The 15817-nt window shown below is 38.8% G+C and overlaps 1 protein-coding gene across 5 annotated transcripts; it reads left to right on the forward strand.

Annotated features, from left to right (window-relative positions):
- The first annotated feature begins 76 nt into the window (after nt 1-76).
- On the forward strand, nt 77-12949 carry DTWD1 (DTW domain containing 1). 5 transcript variants are annotated; one of them, XR_013929340.1, is made up of 6 exons: nt 77-370; nt 2713-2994; nt 4032-4175; nt 5371-5644; nt 6729-6981; nt 10497-10604. XR_013929340.1 is itself a non-coding variant. In XM_080394678.1 (5 exons), exons 1-5 carry the CDS (start codon nt 92-94, stop codon nt 10724-10726), a joined length of 1209 nt encoding a protein of 402 aa, XP_080250804.1. In that variant the 5' UTR covers nt 77-91; the 3' UTR covers nt 10727-12949. The 5 variants fall into 5 exon arrangements, 4 of the variants coding, with proteins under 4 accessions (XP_080250804.1, XP_080250806.1, XP_080250805.1 ...); XM_080394678.1 differs by lacking the exon at nt 6729-6981 and having other exon boundaries at nt 10497-12949; XM_080394680.1 differs by lacking the exons at nt 6729-6981; nt 10497-10604 and adding an exon at nt 5950-6347.
- Nucleotides 12950-15817: the final 2868 nt, after the last annotated feature.

The raw sequence follows: 15817 nt of genomic DNA on the forward strand, positions 1-15817 counted from the left end.
GTCGAGGTCAGAGTCAGTCAGTCAATGCAGTTGGTCAGTCAGTCGGTGTCAGTCAGTCAGCTGGTGTCAGTCAGAGTCCGTCAGTCAGTCAATGTCAGTCGGTGTCAGTCAGTCGGTGTCAGTCCCTCTGTCAGTCACCCGCGCGGGGCTGCAGGCAGCAACCGCCACCCGCCCGCGCGCGCCGCCCCTCAGGGCCGCCCGGAGCGCTCCCGCCGCAGGGCACCGTGCCGCGCGCGCTCTTCCGGCCCCCGCCTTCCCGCGCCGGCCGAGCCCGACACTTTCGTTCCGGGGCCTGTGGGGGCCGCAGAAGAGGCGGGCGGCCCTGTTCGGCGAGTGGCGGCCCGCCGAGGGGCTGGAGCCGAGGGAGCGGGTGAGGAACGGCGCGGTGCGGAGCTGCCCGCCCGCCGCCAGGGCACGGAGGCCGCAGCGTTTGGGGGAGGGAGCGGCGGGGGCCGCGCGCGGCCGGCAGCCCCCGGCCCGTGGGGGGCAGGCGGGGGCGGCGGGGCCGGGGGGCGGTGCGACAGCTCTCCCCGCGGCGGGTGGGCCCCGGCCGCCGGCAGGGCCGCCCGCGGGAGGGGGCCGCGCTCCGCCCTCGGAGGCCTCGGTGTCCTGCGGTGACAGGGGCTGGGGCGGTCACGCCTCGGCAGCTCCCGCGGAGCATCCCAGGCGCAAAGGCCTGTGCCCCGGAAGCTCCCCGCACCCTGCCGGGCCGCGCTCGCCGTGCGGGGCGGCCGCTGCGCCCCGGGGCCGGTACCCCGCAGGCCGAGGCCGCGCCGCCTGGGTGACAGGCTGCCTGGCGGGCCGGGGGGCAGGGTGGGCGCGCGGCAGCGCCGGGGGTGAGCGTGCCTTGGGCACCGCACGAACCGTGCACAAACCCCCAGTCCTGAGAGAGGCGGAGGCTGTCCTGGAACCGCAGCCGGAGCGTAGGGGCAGCCTCCGGCAGCAGCGGTTATCAGGGTCGTGTGGATGGAGTTGTTACAGTCTCAAAATCGTATGACTGAATCAAGATTCAGCTCTTACAAGTCGTGTAAACTCTATTGCTGTCTTTCTAAAAAAGCATACGGTACGTCGTATAGTGCTGTAACTTGGCAAACGGCAATTATTTTGAGACCACAAAGGCTTTCCTGTGCCCTTAGAGCAGCGTATCTCTTGGCAGTGTCAATAATGAACGTGCTTGGGGGTGTCACAGCTGAACCCCGCAGTGCCGTAAGGCATCACACTGAAAAGAATCGGTTTGCAGGCTGGGAATGCATGTCAAATTACAGGGCCTCTCGCCCTCTTCGCTTCATGAGGAAACTTGATAATGGTATGGGTTAGTCTGTATATTTGCTTCATGGCTGAGATATTTAAAAGCCAATTGCACTATGAAATTTGTATGTGTATTAGATTTTGTGTTCATTTGAATGGACATCCCTGACCTTTCAAAAGTTGGAGCTTGTTGGCGGGGGAGGGTATCATAGCATGCATGAGTATTTAATTTTACCAGAAAATAACAACTCGTTTTTCTGGGATTAATTTTAAATTTTTGTTGGAAAGTTAGCCAAGTGTTTTGTTTTCATTATTTTTCAATTAAATTACACTTGGCTTTATTTAAACACTTAATTTTGGATCACATCTCAGGAATTCTTGTTTGTTTGTTTTTGTTAAGCGTGACTGTTTTGTTACATCATTTCACAAGTGTGATCCCTGACATGAAAAGTAAACCTAAATTAGCTGAAATTAAATACTGAGAACTACTTTTTTAGTTTTAAGTCATGCAGCACAGAGTGCAAAGGGCAGTTTATAACTACTGCAGGCTCCTGGCTGTGGGCTCTTTTGAAGACTAGAGAGGACTCCGAGTGATCTAGTCTGAAGGGTTTCACTAAAACTGTGACTATGAATCTCTGCACACAGCAATATTAATTCTGTCTGGATCGGGTGTGGGCGTACAGTCAGGTTCTTGATACATTACTCAGACTACACAGTGAAAATTTTATGCTAGAGGGTGAGACATCTGTCCTGAAGAAAGCCTGAAAAAAATCCATCAATGTTACTGAATAAATACAAACTTGCAGAATGAGTCCAGGCTGGGTCAGCACTTGCTCTCTGGTATATGGAACACCAATGCTGTGCTTTAGCTCTTGAGACTTAATTTTTCAGCCTCAGGCCTTGCTCCTGGAAGATTTCTTCTGTTTCACAAAGTTCTGTCAACAGAGATTGCATTCAGGTAGGCTGGTTTGCCCCCACACAAATACATTTCCGGATAGAGATCTAAATTTGTACAATTAACTTTTCTTTTACTGATTTCTGTCCTGTAGACATTTAATTCATTGTCAATAGTCATTCAAAAGACTAATGGGACTGCTCATCCAGGTAAACAGTGTCTACCAGTGTTTTCAGAATCTTTTAGACACTGATCCTACCAATAAATATAATTCTGCATGAGTTAAGTGGGTGGGATAACTTAGTAAAATGAATAGCTATATATGTGCATTAAGGATACAGATCTCCATTCTTTCTAGCCATTTATCTCATGCTCTCCTGAAATGCTTTTGGAGTTCTTGGTGCAATAACAACTGAATCAGATGATTTTATTACTCTTTCTCTTATAGGAATTGCCTTCCTTGATGAGTATTTTTTGCTAAACAGGATCATACAGATTCGTTTCCAGTGAATTAATTCATAGTATATTGAATTTTTTATTTAACAGTTACAATATATTGTCTGTTTCAGCTAACCATGTCTTTAAATTCATCTGCGCTTTTAAATGAAGAAAACTGTCAGGGACAAAGAAGAAATACTGAATGTTTGGAAAGTCTAGAACTGCAGACTCCGTCATCGCTTCAAGATAACCCACTTCAACAATTACAGTTAGCATCGCAAGAAGTACTGGAAAAGGCAAAAAAGAGTGGGAGATCAAAATGCCCCCGATGCAGCAGTTCAAGGATGTTTTATTGTTACACATGCTTTGTTCCTGTTGAAACTGTCCCTACCAAAGAAATTCCAACTGTGAAGGTTAATATTTCTTATAGATTTTTTAATAATATTCTTGTACCTTTTAGTTTCTGGAGACAGATAGTCTGTCTGTGACCATTTCTTTTCTTATTCATTCTTTGTGGGTGCTTATCTTTAACGCAGGTATAAGTGTGAATAAACTACACTTAAATAAAATTATTGTTCTTATTTGAGGGATTACATTTACAAACATTGACAGTGTTCCAGTCCTCCCATAAACATTTATGTATCTACCAGATGAGAACATAAGCTGAAGTCAGCCAGCTTGTCGTGCACTTAGTTCTTAAATGTTTCTTTACAGAAAAAAAGGTGTTACCTTTATTCTTCAGTTTCTAAGAACTCTGGCCAGAACAGAGTATATTGCAAACAAAAAATATGATTTTCCCATAACCAAGAGTGATTTTTACATAAAACGTGAGCTAAAAGACATTCCTAAATGTCATGCTTGTATAATTCAGATGAGCACCCTCAAAATACAAATACGAAAAAGTATAATGCCTTTCAGCTAAAATACTTGGAGAAACCATCAAAGAGGACTGATACATTTTGCAAAATCACCTACCTGAGAACTAAAATGCATTTGGAGACACTCTGTAGTTTGAAAGCATCGTGAAAATACTCTAGAAGTACTTTGGAAATTAGACCTAGGAGATTTAGGTGTATTTTCATTGAAATGGCCATTTTTGCAATAAGGTGAACATAAGTATTCATATTTAGGACCATTATATTGCTTAAATTAATATCACATCTTATTTACCTTATTGATGCTATTTCTAGAGGTTTTACCATGCTGCTGCTGCAGCATTCCAAATTGCATTCATTGCATACTTGAACTGAGAGAATGTAACAGGTGCTTCTTGTCACTTGTCTCTAGTTTAGTTCTAAACCTATTAAAATAAAAACATTTTTAAAAATTGTCAAATATCTCTTAATTACATGGTATAGGGTTTCCTCCCAGATTTTGTGTAAATTTTTGTACCTGAAAATAAGATTTTAAGTATTGCTTATTTCTTTTTTTTCTTTCTGTCTTACTGTAGTTACCTTTGAAGATTGACATTATTAAACACCCAAATGAAACAGATGGCAAAAGCACTGCTGTGCATGCTAAGCTTCTGGCACCTGATGATGTTACAATTTATAAATACCCTTGCATTCCAGAATATGAAGAAAAAAGACATGAAGTAAGAAATTCTGTATAGCTAGATGGGCTTTGTGCTGGGGAGACGGGGAAATGCAGATGTATCTTCTGCACTTCTTCCTGCAGTCATAACGAACTCTGCTGGGAGGAAGCAGGAGGGAAGCGCTGTTCTGTTAATCCAGTTTACTCCATCTTGCACTCGCATAAAGCTTGGGCCTACAAATACACACACAGTGGTTCTGGACTGTCCTCCAGAGCTTAGAAAAACTGTAGCACTGTCTAACCACCATGAATTTCCTATGTTCACCCCCTTAGAGAATGGATAATTTGATTTATTGTGTACTATAAGAAATATTTTACCAAAATACATGATACAGCAAGTTAAACAGCAGTTAGGTGTTGTGCTCATCATAGTCAGTAGCTGCAGTATTTAAAATTCCTTAACATTTTTAACATTCGCTATTATAGAGGAAACCTACTAAAATGGAGCTATTGTCTGTCAATAGCTAGTCAGCACACAGCCTGAAAAAACTGAGCTGTAAACATTTAAATGGTGTGATTAATCTGAAATCTAATATTTACACGTTTGATGTAATAGTTAACACTTGGATCACGTGAAGTAGAGGGTAATACACATATGTCATAGAGACGTTATTCAGGGAATGAGCCATGAAGGAAAGCATAGGTGGCAAAGAGGCAGGAAGCTGAAAAAAAGCAGAAAGAGCCGTAGGGAAGATGGGCAAAAGCAAGAACAGGTTGCAGTGACTTTGTATGGTCCAGGCTTTCCAAGTCACAGATTGTGAATGCTGCACTAAGCTACTGAAAAAATTCTGAGTAGGGCCATCACTGGTCTTGTTCATGTAAGATATTTATGAGACATGTAATAGATGCAGAAGAGATTATTTATTCTGATACAATATTTGTGAATGAAATTAGAAACTATTCTTTATGGCCTTCCTGTCCCGTATACTGCAATGACAAGTGAAATTTGAACTTTCTCAGGCACTGACGCTGTTGTCTTGACTGAAAAATCTTCTTCACAGAAGCATTAGAGTTGGTAATATTTAATTAATAAGATCTCTAATAAGTATCTTCATTCGTTATTTTAAGAGATACTTTTTCATCTTGTCCTGACTTAAATGTTTATGGGTGGGGATAGAAAATACCTTTAATGAAGAGATTCCTGGTGTTTTATTAGACTTTGTTTACACTCACAGTTCTTTCTTTTCTTCATTTAGATAGCACTTATATTTCCTGGCCCCAATTCAGTTTCAGTGAAAGACATTGCTTTCCATCTCCAAAAGTACACTAAGAAAGGTGTTTGTGATAATGACGATGACTGTTCCAGAGAGCCATTTCTTAAACAAGCAAAAATAGAACCTACAGAAGAAAAAAATCGAAATGAATGCATTTCAAGCAACAGGACTGAAGGCACTAAACTGAAGAAAATAATATTTATTGACAGTACCTGGAATCAAACTAATAAAATAATAACTGATGAACGACTTCAAGGTAAAAAGAAAAAAGTTGATGTTATTGCTACAGGAATTATTAGGGGAAATATATATGTTTATATAACCTGAGCATAATATATGTTTATTCTTAACCCTATATCTGAGAATAAATGAAAGATTCAACAGTAGCATTGTCAGCTACTTCAGTGCTGTAGAAAACTTGAGCCAAAGACTCCATTACTTTTCATGTCATATAATTTGTTCTTCAATATAATAAGAATACTTAATAATATTCTAAATTAATACTAAAGAAAGCATTTACATTTATTTCTCCCACTTGTTTTTTGGAAAAAATTTCCTCAGTCTCACAGAATGGAAGCTGTCATGTGAAGACAATGGAAGGGTAGTTTGAATGACCTCGGAGAGAAGCCAGAAAGATTTCCTTTGCAGTTTTTCAGGAGACCCAGGGGAGCATTTTTGTACACGCTGGTGGTAGACAGGCCACTAGAAGGTGAATGAGGGATCTAGCAGATAACAGCACAAGTATGTCATGGCTTGGTTTCTTTTTCCAGTAAAGCTCTTTTTTTTCACGGTCATTTTGATGACCTACTTTCCAGAGAAAGGGGATTGTGTGCTTCCCTTCTACACCCTCCCACCTCTGAAAGCAAAACCTTGTAATTCTGCAAAGGTTTGTTGTCTTAGGTTCGTTATAAGAAGTTTACATTTAAGTATTCTAAATAAACCCACGAAAGATAAAACAATTTAGCAATCGCATTCCATTTGTTTTGAGATAAATAAGAGTTTGAAAATACTTTCCTTAGTGAAAAAAGTGCACTTAGCTGGGGGGCAGGCTATCAAATTTATACATTATATATATAACTACTAGTGACTGCTTTGCACTGGACCCTACAAGGAATTTCACAGACTTCTTACAGGCAAGATAAATGTTGCCTTGCTGTCTAGTCAGTTTATTAAAGAATCCCATATGTTCGTATAATACATTGGCTAATTAAAATCCCATTGCTAAGTATTTAGATTAACACAAAACATACTCTATCAAATAATTTAAAGTATTACTGTAAAGATTAGAGTAATAGCACATTGCAAGTTAACTCTAAAGTATTTGGAACTTATTTTAAAAGGATGAATTTCAGTAACGTAACAGACAGCCACAGGAACTGAAGATTTTCGTGGAAGCTTATGCAGTACATCAGTCAAAAATTCATCATTGGTGTTACTTCGGAGCTCTTAAAGAATGGTTTCCAGTTACCCCATGTGAATGCTGGTCTGGTGGACTCTTCCCTTCTTTTCCAGAAGTTTGGCTCTGTTCCAGCTGAGTATTCTGAGTATTCCAGTCCTCCGTCTTCCTTGAGCACCTTTCAGGATTGCTGTAAGGTGTGACTAGCGTCACACAAGTCAGCCTCTCTTACCCACACCCAGGGGAGAATTTTACCCTTCATGCAGCAGGAATAAACGTGCACAACCTGTGCATGCATTGCTTTCCTTAGAGCCTGTCATAAAGGATGAAAGTTGCATTAATAGTCCTTTTACAGATTGCAGTTTTGACTTCCCAGATGAATGGGGCAGAGTTTCCTTAGGCATAAACTGATGAAATTTTTATGTTGTACACACATGAGAAGTAGAGAACTATTGTCATTTTTTCAGTTCAACTGCAAATGAAGTCATCATCCAACAAACTATTGCTCATATATTAAAGTTCAAAACTGAGTGTTCATAATTCCAAATAAACAGTAACTGCCGTACTCAGAAAGATTTAAGTTACAATAAATAGTGGATGGAAACGTTAACGAAGCCAAGAAAATGTAAAGAAAAGTGTTGTATTTTATAAGCCTGCATTTGTATCAAGTAAATCTAGCTAATTGTACTACAAGAGAAAGTGAATGAGTACATCAATCTTAAAAAAAAAAAAAAGCCTAGCAAACTTGGACAAGAAGTACTTCTATATCTTGGAAAAGTGGTGTAATACATCTTCAGAAAGCAAAACTAAATCAGTTGTGTTAAAAGACAGGAAATACTTGAAAGTTGGTAATGTTAAGGATTAATTGCTTCATTAAAAGTCATCACTAGATCAGAAGGGAAACAGTTGCATCTAATGTTAATGATTACTCTGTCATATGAGTGATGAAGCTTATTGGCAACATCAACATGGTTGCTAAAGAAACATTGTTTTGGTATTTTTTGCTGTTTGATCCACTATCCACTTTGTATTAGCCAAATGTCTTATTTTATTAGCTTATACATTCTCTCCTACAAGGCTGAATCATACATCTGCCTTAGTTGGATTTTTTTGTGTTGCTTTTGGTTTTTTAAAGTTTCTCTGCTTACTTTCATTTCTGCAAGAATTTCCCACAAGAAAATGGTAGCCTTTGCCTATGCTCAGCTAGGATATTTGAGAGCAGTAAGTTGACATTCTCCGAGGCAAATTCCCCCCATCCTCATTTTTCTGACAAATCTCTTGTCATCCTCTCATATTTTCATCATCATGTCTCAAAATCACACTCGAGGGTGTGATGCAAAGGCCATAGCAGAGGTAAGGTGAATCCAAAGTAAATGCCTTCTTCCTCAGCCTATATCCTTAAGTTACTTATAAACCTTGAGAATCTAAAAGATTAGGAAAGGAGCAGAATTCCTGCCCGAAATAGAATTTTCAAGCTGCTGCCTCTTTAGGAAATTAACATTATAATTGAAATAACAATAGGCACTTTAGTAAGAGCCTAGACTCTTACTAGCTACCATAAGTGCAAACCATAATTACTCATTGCTTAAAATTTTCCGCACTAGTATTTCTTGAAGTAGTGGATCTTCCAGTTCACTATACAAACTGTAGGGATGAAGAGGTGGTAGAAAGCTCAGAGTAAATGACAGGCATCAGCATGTGTGTAAACTTCACCACTTACATACATCATGTTGGTAAAAACTTCAAACCTCTCTTAGATGTAAGATCAGTGACCAGCTATGATTAATATAGGATCCTACAGGTCTGAGCATTCGATTGTTATAGCTGAGGGAGCACAGAGACTGCTGTGATAATAGGATGTAGCATATCAGGAAAAAATGGAGGCTTAAGGAAGGGTGGGAGAACTCTCTGAAAGGTGGTGTCTGCTCTAAGACACATATACGGGAGAATAACTTCTGTAAGGGAAACTTGGTTACATTACCTAAGGAGATGTAAAGATAGCTGTATTTCCCTTTCACTTGATTTCAGATTCACAGAAACATTTATTTCTAGTGAGCTTAAAGTATATGGATGCTTTTTAGCCACAAACATGTTGATTTCCTTGGTATTGTAAGCTTTCCTATGAACAATCAGTACTTGTAGTAAAACATTGCCTTTGGCTGTATAGGTACAGATACAGTACAGGTGACAGAAACATGCTCAGTAAACTGTAACCCTTAACAACCTCTAATTTTTTTATTTAAAAAAACCCTCCTAAAATTCCATGTTTGAAATTAACTGATCCAGCATTTGAGGTAAGCTCAGTAGTATCAGTGGTCTTGCCTTCACTGAACTTTTGTTTGTATTCAAACCACAAATAGGTGGGAGTTTACATTGGAGGAATCATCCCCTAAATTTAGTTCACTGCTATTAAGGTGGAAGCATCACTGAATTTAATGAAAGTTTTCACTTTGGTTAGGGCTGAAAATTCAAGAGTTGAAACATCTTGAGGGAAAAATCATAATGCAGTTTCCTATTACTATTTTGAATGTACGTGTATATGATTAACAGAGGTAATAATTAGACTATGTTATTTGAATTTTTGGTTCTGAAATACCAACAACATTTGAACTCAGTGATGGAATCATTCAGGTTTTTTAAAAAACACATTAAGAGATTTCTTTTACTATGCAAGGTATCATACATTACTAACTGCAAAGCAAATCTTGCAATTACACTAGAAAGAATTAAACATACTTTCAAGGTAAGAAGTACAGAATCACAACTGCTAGGCTATAGGCCAGTTTGCACTCCTGAATTTGGACCTTACTGAAACGTCTTTGTTAATAACTTCCAAGCAACTCTTAAACCATGTTGTTATTTATACTATTACTTGTACTAAACCATCCCATGACACACAATATTCAATTTTAACATTTAGAAAAGGTAATTTTACAACCTGATCCTGGTATTATTGACAGGTGTGTACGCATTTCTTTATAATCCAGCTGTCCACCCTGTTTACGAACTGATTACACATTAAGGTGGTTTTAATTTTGAGTAGTTTGTGCATCTTAAGGAACATAAAAATGTTCCTTAAGAAGATATGTGTTTAAAATTCATCTGAATGATAAAAGTAACAGACTACAGTAGATAAAAGATTTTAATGTGCCATACAGAGACCAAATGTATTTCTTTCATCTCAAGTGGGAATGCTTTTCGTTTCTAATAAAATTAATGACCAGATTCTGTCATAGTTACTCCTGAGTAATCCCAGTGAGATTTCAGTTACCCAACAAGCATAAATGAAAAGTGTCTGGCTCTTAGCAAATACTCCTCAGTTCAGCAAAACTAACAGCGTGAGGGATTCTGTGTTACACTTGAAAGGTATTGGGTCTGCCATGCTTTTTCACTCTTCCCATCTGAAGAGACCCTGCAGTTTACTGAGGGCTGTGAGGCTGTAGGAATGAAAGGATAAACTATAAATTTTAATTGCAGACATGAGGATTGTAACCTAGAACTTACAGCACAACTTTCAAAGTGGTCCACAAAGGAGGATAAAGTCATTGCCTCCATTTTATGGATGAAAATTGGAGGGACAGGAAGAGAAATTACTTGCATGCAGGCATCTAGCAGGCTAGCAGCACAGTTGGAAAACATAACTAAAGACTTGTTTGGCATCCCATCCACCAATCCGCATTGTATAATCTATGTCATCTTTTTTTCTTGACAGGGTTGCTACAAATCGAGTTGAAGACAAGGAAAACTTGCTTTTGGCGTCATCAGAAGGGAAAGCCAGATACATACCTTTCCACGATAGAAGCAATTTATTATTTCCTTGTGGACTATCATCAGGAGATTTTGAAAGAGAACTACAAAGGACAATATGATAATCTGCTTTTTTTCTTTTCATTTATGTACACATTGATTAAAAATGCCAAGTGTTGTGCAGGAAAAGAGTAAGATGTCTGTCTATAGGTAGGTAACACTAGATTTAATTTTGTTTCTTTTTTAATGATAAACTGCACAAACGTAAATTTTTATCTAACTGAAATCTGGAAATAGATTGTACTCTTAATAATAGCTACAGTGTTTGTCCAAAAGTAAGCTGTAGACCTTATGTCCTGCACATTTGAGGTTGTAGAACTACTGATGAGCAGGCTAATTAGAATTACTTATTTGAAAACAATTACTCTCTGCTAAATCTTGCTGGGTTTGAACCTACAGACCTGATAGGCTCACCACAGCGAGAATACTGCCATAGGTGAGGACAGGAGGACTTAGCCCCTCTTACCATAAGGAGTGATCACTCTAACTGTAGAAAGGAATTGTGATGCTAGCTTTTTAGTACTATTATTGCTTTGTTTCAGGTGTTTTCTTTGTGTTTTACCCAGTAATACTGATTTCACTTTCATGACATCAAAAGCTTATGGAAATTATTGGGATGGTTTTAATTTAGAGGGGTGAAGGGCAATACAAATGCAAATACAAATTGGATGCGGCCAATACAAAGTGAAAGACCACATTAATTGAATAGAATATGAGTTACGTGCTTTCAAGATTAATTCTGGAAAATTGTCCTAGTAATAGAAAAGAGCAGTCTCTCTAAACATCATTATAGAGTGCATGATTTCTGTAGTACCGCTCACATACTGTTATATTAAGATTATGTACAACTTCTTGGATAATTTTAGACTTCTTCAAACAAATGAATTTAATTAAGTGTTTATTATTCTGTAATATCATTATTCTTCTGGGGAACACTAACTTAGTAAGTGTCACTATGGCATATCATAGACAGTAAAATTTTGTAGATGCCGCATACTTGTATTCTAAGAAGCAGAAAAGGCTCATGACACTGCAGCAGTTGTCTGACAATGTAGATCTTTTTACAGCACCTTAGCAAAGTAATTTGCAGAGACAAGAAGTAGGGAAGATGGCAGTTCCAACCACACATTTCTGGTAAGACTTCCTTAAATTAGGCAGATTATGAGTCTGCTGTGTTTTTTCTTTTGCAGTAATAGTGCAAATTTGAACAGCATAAATAAGACTTTGTCTATGCTGATGAAATTTTTGTTGGTATGTGTAGCACATGTGAATGTAATTAGACAAGTATGACTTTGCCAAGCTATACCAGTACAGCTAATGCTGGCAGAGGCAGTAGACCTAAGCTATATCTTTACAAGCAGAGTTATAAAAATATATTTTTATCATACTAGGATGTTCTGCCAGAAAAATCCATGTTGGTAAAGAATATAGTCTTAAGGTAGAAAAAAATGTTTCATTAGAGGTGTGATGTAAGTTGGATAAATATTTCTGAATATTCTCAGAGGTGCGTTACTTAAGAAAAAAATAAATCTTGTCAGTGGCAGATTGAAAAATTACCATAGATAAATTTTTAAACAAAAATGACGAAGTTTTTTTTTGTAATTTTCCTCAGAAAATCTGCCAAAGTTCTCCCCTGTAGCATACTCTCCAGGAGGGCATTCTCATACCCTGGTGAACATAGGAACAGTGCCTTGAAAATTACTTCAAGAAAATCTTTTAATGCTTACAGAGCAATCCAGGCAGATGCAAACAACTGATTTGTAGTGCTTTTTAATGCTTCAAGATACTGAAACCAAAGTTAATATTGCTTAAAACAAAAGACACAAATACACTGTCTGCAAGTCATACTTACCTTCAGATTTGTATGCTTATCTGCACAAGTGAATGCATATAAAAATGCATTTCAGTGGACAACCAAAACATATCTCCTGTATTTGCAAAATGAAATGCTAGTTAAGTTACATGAGTGCACATGCAGTGTGTGAACTGTAAAAGCAACCGCGAGAAACAGGCTGGAAGTCAGAATGAGAAAGATAATTTTTAAATGTACGTACACATCGAGTTCATGTGCCAGGCAATGAGAAAAATCAGCAGTCATGTCTCAGTGCTATCGAAACAACATATTTCTTATTCATTTGGTTCTTACTGCTATTGAGAGATTATTTTGGCTTTTTACAGTGATTAATGCTATTTCCTTTGGTATGATTTTGATACTCTTTTGACATTTCCATCTGTTCTTGTATTTCTCAAACAAAGATTGTTGTAATGTTTTTTAAAAATCACACAAGTATAATAGCTTGAGAAGGAAACTTTCACCCACTTTAAACAAACAAAAATAAAATGAACCCACTGACCTAATGTTTTACAAGAACCAGAGAGAAAAATGGGGCGGGGGGGGAGGGGGAGTTACTTCCAAGACACATTTCCCTGAAAACATGTTTTTTTTATTTAAGAAGCAGAGGTCAGATAAAAGTTTATATAAGCTGTTCTTTGTTACTTTTGGAAAACAGTTTCATAAGGTTCAAAATGGTTTCCAAATTTAAGTTTTCTGTACCTCACTTTATTTGAACAATGGGAATTAAGAATCTATTCCAAAAGTAAATTAATTTTAATTCTCAGGTGAAATCAATGTACAGAAAAGATTTTAAGTCTGGAACACTGTGTCCAGAAATTGGGTTCAGATTCTTTTTCTTCCAGTGCAACTTCAAAGTAATGCAAGAGTCATTCTTACACCAGCTGACAGAGGCATATCTAATATCTGTAATTAATTATGGTCTGTTGATATTCCTGTGATAACCTTTTATAGGGCAGGAAGGAGGTTATTGTCACTTCTGCTGCAAATCTGCTCTGTCTGAGCAGCAGATGTAGTTCCCCCTTCTCCCCCATCTCCTGCTCTCCCCTCGAAAAATACTTAAATCCTCTGTTAAATTTCTGTATCGGTATAAGAAGCTAAACCAAGCCATCCACCTCACACTGAAAATGTCTCAATACCACTGATCTATTTGTTTCCAGCTTTGAGACTGAAGAATAGTTTTGTTCCACCAAATGAAAGCAATCAAGTGTTTAATCCTTTCAAGTGCAATTAGAAGCACTGACCTCCTTGTTCTTTAAAATGAGGGTCAGGGGGAGGTAAAGGCCAGTTCTGAGCCTTTTCTTTCATATCAGAATACCCCTTCGCTAACTATCTCTTCTGTTTCCAAAAACATCAGACAGCAAGGGAAAAAACAGGCTTCTACCTCCATTAGCAGTTAACTTAAACAGCCATAAGTTAAAGGGGGAGGAAAAGGAAGAGCATCTCTATCTATCTCCTTTCACAACAGAAGACATCTGGCCTCCTGTGGGGAGGCCCCAGATAACAAAGAACCTGTCATTGCAAACCTCCGAGATGCGTTCAGAGAGCCGTTTTACCTGCAGTCTGGCTCATTCATTTCCTGCCACTGAAGCCATCTGCTTTTGCTTATTGTGGGTATTTTTGTTCTTTGTTTGGCCAGGAGCATGAAGTGGCTTCACTTCAGCATGCCTGTATGCTTGGTCAGAGGGAGGATTTAATCCTTTTCTCAAGATGAATAAGAGAGGGAGCTGCAAAAAACAATTCCTTTCCTGGAAGGTAGCACAAATGTCATCCAAGCCTAGGTTGAATGAAGGGTCATGTCAGTGCATGGGGTAAAGAAACGCTGAGATTGAAAATAGATGGCAACTTGGAATCTACAGCAGAACCTTCCAAAGCATTTGTAATCTCACCTGATTTAAATCCTTTGCTACTGCTTCTTGCAATTCTTTTTCAGTTTGAGTCTCTCTGGTTTTCCACACAGGCTTCTTCCAGCCGGATTGCAGAGTGATGTAGCAATCTGCTCTTGCCTTTCTCTTGCACCGAGTTTCAGTATTTTGCTCAAATGCTTCAAAAATCAGTCTGTCTTCATAAGTGATAATCATAGCATGCTTATATAAAATATAATGTGATGTGAAAATCCATTCCACCAATCCCTATCTTTGAAAATACCAAAATAAGGAAGGGGGAAAATTCCCAGTCAGTTTCCCATCATTTACGGTTAGTGCACTCCCAGGTACCATTAACTTGTATCACAAAGTATTCCAAAAAGCCACGCATCAGCTGAATTCATGAAACTTGTTTTGTGACACAAATCTTGATGGTCACACTGCAGCAGTGTTAAACTAGGTGAGCTTTCCTGCTCTGATGAAAAGATTGTGTGGCAGTAAGATGCTGGCCTACAGATAGCAGAATATGAGGTCACCCATTAAGGTAGGGAACGACCCAACACAATTACTGAAATATTATCCCTTGTCTTGAGAGACATTATTTTAGTAAAATTCCAATGCTGTTATTAGTACGAATATTGATTTTGACTAGCGATACTTGGCGATACCAACATTCAAATTAAACATTTATATGAAAATTTTACTACACTGTTTGTGTTCACTTGTGGGAAAGATAACACGTTGCCGCCATTTTATGGATTCTGAAGAGAAATCGGATGCTGTAGAATTTTGAAAGTAGCATATCACATTAAACTTTAAAAACACTCATAGTGGTGTGGTTATTTCACCACTACCTGCCAGAAAAAAAAAAATTAAATAGTTCTTGAGTCCCACAGCAAGAGGTGGGAACTACTTCTTTAATGCAGAACAGACTTTGTATTTTCACCTCACTGAAAATGGAAATTTTTGTCTAACTTTAGCAGTACTGGTGCTGTTATCACATTTCAAATCAACTATGATTTTACTGCTGGCTTCAGACCACTGGTGTTGCAACAGGATGTTTAGAAACAGACCACAGAAGAGAATGCTCCGCACCAGAATACCCGAGATGGGGTCCTACTCTACCTGTGATGCTGTGCACGTCGCTTCCCTTGCCCATGAAGTTAATTTCTGCCTCTGAATAATATGTCTCTACATATGAAGCTGGGCCCATAAGTCAGTTGAACTCAGCAGGAAATCTAAAGGCTGAGTATCGTTACAGAGGTTCTGATGTAACATCTTCCAACAGGGGTAGAAGAACTATACAGAAGAGAATGTGTACGTGTGTAAATATCAATACATATGTACCTCCCTCCTAGTGATAAATGCATTAGAACACAAGCCAAAGGTTTTGTCCCATGCTGTTTCTGTCTTGGGGAACATAAAGACAAAGTAAATCAAAGTGTGGTATCTAGAGTTTACAAAATTAAAGAATAAACTGTTATATGTACAGAGCAAATGTATATTTCA

The sequence above is a fragment of the Falco punctatus genome (assembly GCF_963210335.1).
Source record: "Falco punctatus genome assembly, chromosome: 7".
Classification (NCBI taxonomy): Eukaryota; Metazoa; Chordata; class Aves; order Falconiformes; family Falconidae; genus Falco; species Falco punctatus.